Below are 7205 nucleotides of genomic sequence, written 5' to 3'. Positions count from 1 at the left end.
TGAACTGTCAGGGTCACTCCGTTCGCTGTCAGACTGCAGCTCCGTATGTCTCCTGTTTTTGGTATTTTCACGCAAATTCTTCTGCTAATTGGGGTTTAGTCCAATTCTCTATCCTTCCCTTCAAGGCTCAGGGGTCCACGATTATCTTTTGTGTCTGTGTTAATTGGTTTCCCTTTTCTTTGTTGAAGAGGGTCTGTACAATCCTTCTGCGTAGTCCACCATCTTGCCGGAACTCTCGAGAAGCCAACAAAGAAAATTTTAACTGAAGCTACAAATAAGAGAAAAACTTAGTATTTAGTAACCTTACTGTTGTAAGAGAATTTACATTCTCTGTCCTCCAAACCATACTGGTTTTAGTTAGTTCTTAGAAAGCCAGTGTAATAGGTAGATTCTTTTCAGAGGCATATAGCTTTTGTTGCTTTCAGAAATACTTTATAACTGTAATTAATCTAACAAAACTTTTCTAATATTCTCAGATCAGCATTTTTATAGTGGAATATTATTTGCTAATTGTTTCTAAGTAAAAAGATTATGAGATACAAATTAAAAATTGGCATGATATTTTTAATTATTTCAACTTTGTCTAATTTATATAAAATCTTAATCCTCATCCAAATTTCAAATCAATAGTACATAAAACATGATATTTTCTTTTATATAAAATAAACCAGTCTAAATTGTACTTGGTCAGATTTCTTAGTTTCTCATAAAGTGTGCGTCTTTTCATTTCTTGCATTCTTTATGCTATAACTGATACAGAGCTATTTTGATGTGTGTGTGTATATTATTTTTTATTTTTATTTTTTAATAATTTAAAGGCTTTCAGTCCTGATGGTCGTTGGCTAATAAGTGCTTCAATGGATTGCACTATTAAAACTTGGGATCTTCCATCTGGATGGTGAGTTTATTTTTAAATCCTTAACCTCTCTCAGGCTTGTCAGTGTCTTTGCAAGTGTTTTGTTTTTTTTTTCTGTAGTTACTAGATTATGTACTTTTTAAATTTTTTTAAATTTTACTTATTTTGTCATTGAGGATATAGGTAGTAAAACATACACCAATTCAACAGTTTCAACATATGCATTTCAGTGATGTGGATTACATTCTTTGAGTTGTGTAACCGTTCTTTTTTTCCTTTTCTGAGTTGTTCTTCTCCTATTAGTGTAAGCTCATTGCCACTTAAGCTTCCTATCTAACCTTTCAAGTTGCTGTTGTCAGTTTGTTCCCATATAGATCTTAAGAGATCATAATGCTCAATGCAGGCATTTACTAGTTTGGTTTTAAAGAAGACCTCAGTGGATATTTTTGGTTTAAGGTTTAAAGATTATGTGCTTTTGAGTATAAATATATTTGAGGATTTATCTAACCTGACTGTATTTTATCCTTCAGATGTTTCTAATCTCTAAATAGCATGGGATAGTGACATAAAATATAATAGTGTGAAAAATACAACCTTTGTTAGGTTTTCTATTGCTGTAAAACTAAGGTTTCACAGTGTGTTGCATGAACCATAGAAAGCTCAGTTGGCCTTTTTGATTCTCCAAAATAGAGCTCAAACTTTAGGACTCTAAACAAAAGGGTTTTTTAGTTCATGTTGAGTCTAGTTAAAAGATCAGACACTGTTTTTATATCTTACCATTTCTTGATATATCTAGCATATATCTTGAAGAAGACGTGTCAGATACCTTAAAGTAATGAAAATGTGTTTCTTAGGGTTTGGATAAAGCCCAGCAGTTTTCAGAAATCTGTTCTATAGGTTGTATTCCTAAACCAGAACTTAGATAGAACACCTTATCTAATTTTGCAAGGTGTGTGCTTATATATATGTGTGCCTTGTTGTTAAAGATTTATGTAGGAATGAATACATTTCTAAAATCATATCATTTAATGTGGAATTGCTTAGATTGAATCTGAAAGAAGTTTGGTGTTAATATAAAAATATATAGTTTAACAGAAACACACCATGAAGACAGAGATAGGTGAGAAAAATAAGAAGGAATATTCTCTGAAATATTCATAAATTAAACTCTACCCAATGTGTTTCCTCTTTCTCAGGAATGGTATAAGCCTCATACCTGAAAGGAATTTGACCTTTAGAAAGGAAAAACCCTAATGTCGTCATTCCCTTCAAGTCTAGTATAGCAAGGGACACACCTTAATTCTATCATGAACATCATATTTAGAATTAAAAACTGTTTTAAGAACAGCATTAAGATACTGGTGGTCTGTTGTTTCTTGGTCTTCTGCTATTTTCTAAAAAGGAGCATTATAATGTGAATTGCTTTACAGTAAGAAAGGTGTGCAAGTAATGGAATTACCATAATGCCCTTTTTACTCTCCCTTCCTAGTAGTTTTACTTCACATTAAGTAAGAGGAATCTGCCAATGTTCAATAATACTGAATTTGCAAAATAGCTTTTTTTTTTTTTTTTTTTTAAATGGTAAGTTATCTTTGGAATGAAAAAATTAGGATCTGAAAGTAGCCTTCAACACCACTGAATTTCTTCCTTCAGTAAAAAGTTGAAGAGTTGTAAATCTGACAGGTTTTCAACTCTAGTATCTTATTTTTAGGTTAACACTAAGGCAATTTTAAGTGGACTATGGAAACATGATTCTGGCCACTTTTGAAACATTAGACCAAGAAAATAAAGTACACCTGGCTTGTTAAAAGAAAGCCTAATAAGCCTGACTGGAAAATAGTATAGTTTTACTAAAGAAGAAAGCTTTACTTCTTTGTTTAGGATTTTAAGTGGAGCAAGTACAAGAGCTTGTAAAGCAGTATCACATATCTGCTGCTGCTGCTGCTGCTGCTGAATTACCACTAACATTTACCATGCCTGCAAGGCACTTTATTTGCTTTTATCTTTCATCTTCCCTCCTGACCTAATAGGGGTAGGTACTATTACTGGGTTTAGTTCCATTTCACAAATGGGAAATAGGAGGTTCAGAGAGAGATTAAGTGATCTGCCCAAAGTAACATAGTCTGTAAATGATGGAGCAAAAAATAAGTACCAGAGAAAGAATTAAATATCCCAACAGTTGTGATATCACCCTTGTTCAGGTTGTATTGTGTGTACTAAAGATGGATTGATTTTCTTGATGTAGCAGGTAGATAATAAAGAAGTGAGGATCATTATTAGCAATGATGAGAACTTTTAGGTTATAGAAACTTTAAAGACTTAGGTAATGTCCCCATGGACATATAAGCAACTCTGTCCTTAGAATATTTGAAGTGTGAAGAATTAAAAGTATTAGAGAAACTATACAAGGACCTGAAACTAAAATAACTTCATTTTTCTTTCATTTAAAAGTTGTGTACTATTTAAATACATAGTAGTTTATTTTACAGCCATAGGTAACTGTTAGGCTTTTTTATTTTCCCCTTTTAACAATAATTAGTATGGTGACCTTTGGAAGTCCTAGTTCTTTCTTCAGTAAGCTTGCATCATTTATATAATATGTTAATTAAAGAATGAACATATCCATCCCATAGCCTGAAAAGTGAAACTATGAGTAAACCTTTGCATGTAGTAACATTACAGGTGTGCCCATCTGGAGTTGTGCCTGCCTAAAACAAATTATATGAGTGCCACACTCTTTCCTGTAAAGTTTTTTCAAAATGCTAATTCCTTTTCCTCTTTGTAGGTTGCTCAGGAGCAGAGTTAAAATTTTTTGTTTCTGAATTTATCTAACATTGCCCTACCACCACTACGCTTTTCTTGCTGCTGCTGTTTTTTCATTTATTTGGAAGTTTAGGTTGAACTCTTTGGAGAGTGAGAAATGTTGAGAATTAAATTGTCTCTGGTAGCATAGTGCCTAAGGCACTTGACTGCTAACCAGAAGGCTGGCGGTTGATTCAAACCCACCAGCCTCTCCTCGGAAGGAAGGTTGGGCAATCTACTTCTGTAGTGATACTGCCTCGGAAACCCAAGGAGGGGTCGCTATGAGTCAGGTCTGACTCGATGGCACATACCAATGACAACAACAACAATGGAATTTTGTGCTTTGTTCTATCCCACCCCTGCACCCTGCTTTCTGAGGAGCATTATGTGAGAATAATTGTAATAGAACATTGGTTTGCTTGCTTTTTACTAACGTAGAACTTACCTTTGTCCTACTCTTCAAAGATTCCTGTGGAAGGCAATTCTGTTACTTTGAAGATACAGCATGTAGACATTGTCTGGATTTAGAATAATGAAAAGACTTACTGAATGTTAAGCTATATATTCAGTGCTTTACTTAAAAGTCAGATCCCTTACAATGGAAATTTTATTAATATTCTATCAGAAAATAATGTAATGTACCTGAGACTTTTCATTTTGTGGGATTAGCAGGAAATGGTATGGCAGTTTTGGGTCTAGGATTAAGCTTACATACTGTGTTTATGAACTGTATATTTAAGAACTAATATGACAATGTAAAATTCTGCTGTGTCTGTGGAAACCACCTTCTTCAATTTAGTGCTTTTACTTAATGGAAAGCCAGTCTACCCACACAAAGTAGCTGTGGAAATAAAATTGCACAATTTGACAAAATATAGTTTCAAGTAAAATAAATTTCCTCAAGCAATACATTTTCTCTTTAATGGGTAGATTTTGAACATGTTAGAGAGTTCCACCCCTCACATATTTAAACTTTTGATGAGCAAATATTTATCATGACAAAGAAGAAATGATAAGATCTGAAATTACCCTAAATTGGATTTAATCTTTATAGATTGAGATAAAGAAAGCTTCTGCTCTGGGTTGTTCAGTGTTCTGGGTCATGCTCATTCAGACTACTTTCACATAATAACTTAGTTGATAAAACTTTTTATTTGTTAGTGATGACTTTCTGAGGTCAATGGTTTTAAAAAGCAAAAATGAAAAATTTCTTCATCCTTTGCTCCTGAAAGCAAAAATATTCTGTTTAAATTTATTTATCTTTTTAGGTAGAATTCAAGTATTTTAACATTGTAATTCTTTTTACCAGCCTTATAGACTGCTTTTTGTTGGACTCAGCCCCTCTCAATGTTACTATGTCACCTACTGGAGACTTCCTAGCCACATCCCACGTGGATCACCTTGGAATTTATCTATGGTAAGTTCTTTCATACCGGCTTCCTGTTTTTTGATATAGAGAAGAAAGGTGATACCACCAAAAACAGTTCTAAAATTGCCATTTTGTTTAAGAGTGTCACACAATTAACACAGGTAGCAAATTCATCTTAGTTCTATGCTTTGTTTAAGTGCATTTTCTAAACTATGTGACTGATTATTAATCTGTTTACATACTTGCCTTTCAGGAAAAGGTAGGTAGATTTTTAAAAATGTTAGTGAACTTAGCATTTGACTGCTAGCTGGAAGGCTGGCGGTTCAAACCCGCCAGCCACTCCTAGGAAGGAAAATTGGGCAATCTGCTTCCGTAGAAATACCGCCTCAGAAACCCAAGGAAGGGTCGCTGTGAGTTGCATCCAGCTTGATGGCAGTGAGTTTGGTTTGGTTTTTGGTTTTAGTGATAACAGAGCTCTAGGTGTAGAATCCCCAGCTAAGCCTTGGCCTTCCTGCCACTACCCTATGACTGTTTTGTGATTTTGGCTGGTCACTTCTGAACTTTGACCCATTTTATCTGTAAGCTATCAGTGCAGACAAAATGCTTTCTAAGATTTCTGGTTCCATTACTGTTTATAAACGTGTAAAGATATTTATGGTATTCTTCAAATTTTATGATGAACCTGTAAGAGACTACCTGATCACTCAAAATAAAAGGAATATCATCTGGGTCTAGAAAGTTTTTCTCTTATTTTCTACATTTATATCTATTTCTTTTAACTCTTTTTGTTGTTTTTGTTGTTGTTGTTATTTGCCATCGAGTTGGACCCGACTCATAGCGACCCCTCACTACAGAAGTAGATTGCCTCATCTTCCTTCCGAGGAGTGGCTGGTAGGTTTGAACCGCCAGCCTTCTGGTTAGCAGTCAAGTGCCTTGGCCATTGTGCTACCAGAGCTACTTTAACTCTTTCTAGGGGAATGAAAAAATTGATTTATTTTCTAATTCTAGTTAGATTTTAAATACCAAAATAAATTTTGTGTACAATGGAAATAGATTCTGATCACCTGAATAATCAAAATGGTGTATCACCTGTAATCCATGAGGCTTCAGTAATCAACACAACTGAAGAATAGTAGCTATGATTGTTCATCATCAGAGATATGGACCTTCTCTAGGTGGTGCTGCTCTTAGTGAAACTTAGAACCTGAGATTCCCAATTCTTATTTTCCATTCCAGAATCAGATAGTCTGAGAGAGATGATCTGATTAGCCCACCTTGGCTACTTAGGGGATATCCATGACTGGTCAGCAACCCTGAGAATTTAGCGAGCTTATTCTCTCTCTGACTTTACTTTCTGAGTCCATCTTCCCTTTGGTTAAAAGTTACGTAAATGAAAGTTGATATCTAAAAACATGTGGAAGCTATTTAACCACTAGTCTCTTAAATTAGCATACTTTTTGGACTATATTTTTTAAAATTCCATTGATAATAAGTTTATGCTAAACTTTTTTTGTGGTACATCAAGACATTTTAAAATTAACAGTCTGTCTTTGAGGTTTTTTCATAACTGTTAACTGATTGGAGCCTACAGCCAACCTCAGTTGTAATTGTAATTGATGTTGCTCTAAGGAAAACATGTTTTTATTAAGTTTTCAAATACTTGCTTGTGCTGTTTTGATTTCTTAGGTCCAATATTTCCCTGTATTCAGTTGTTTCATTACGGCCACTTCCTACAGATTATGCCCCTTCAGTAGTGATGCTTCCTGGTACCTCTCAAATCCAAGGTAATCAAAATAGTAAGATAATTTTTGAGATTTGAACTTTTACCTAATATAGGGGCCATTGTTGCTGCAGATGAAGTTTAGTGCTTGCAAAGTTTATTTTCAACTTACAAGAAATGTTTGAGTGACTTCATGAGTTTATGCAAAAAATACAATTGATGTAGTATCAAGTCAAATAGTAGACCAGTAAAGAGATGCTTTGGGTCTGTAGATGAGAGTGGCAGTTAATCTGAAAAATTGAGGAAAAGAGAGATCAGGAAGTAAGTGGAGTATTTATAATGCTAAATGAAGTAAACATGTTATACCAATGGATTTGGAATGAATTAAGTTATTTTTATATGACAAAAATCTTATTTTGCATTAATTTTTTTACCTGAAATTTTGTTTTAAGATGTAG

The 7205-nt window shown here is 34.1% G+C and overlaps 1 protein-coding gene across 1 annotated transcript in view; it reads left to right on the top strand.

The window, feature by feature from the left end:
- The window catches only part of WDR36 (WD repeat domain 36), a 100256-nt gene that overhangs the window by 83002 nt on the left and 10049 nt on the right, over positions 1 to 7205 (top strand). Inside the window, exons 16-19 of the mRNA XM_042781876.1 lie at positions 819 to 898; positions 4968 to 5075; positions 6714 to 6811; positions 6864 to 6886. Coding sequence (XP_042637810.1) covers positions 819 to 898; positions 4968 to 5075; positions 6714 to 6811; positions 6864 to 6886 — 309 coding nt within the window. The remainder of the gene's footprint in view (positions 1 to 818; positions 899 to 4967; positions 5076 to 6713; positions 6812 to 6863; positions 6887 to 7205) is intronic.

This window comes from Orycteropus afer, unplaced genomic scaffold (assembly GCF_000298275.1).
Source record: "Orycteropus afer afer isolate SDZICR_OR568_19922 unplaced genomic scaffold, OryAfe1.0 scaffold00191, whole genome shotgun sequence".
NCBI lineage: Eukaryota > Metazoa > Chordata > Mammalia > Tubulidentata > Orycteropodidae > Orycteropus > Orycteropus afer.
This window is presented reverse-complemented; position numbering and strand designations above follow the sequence as displayed.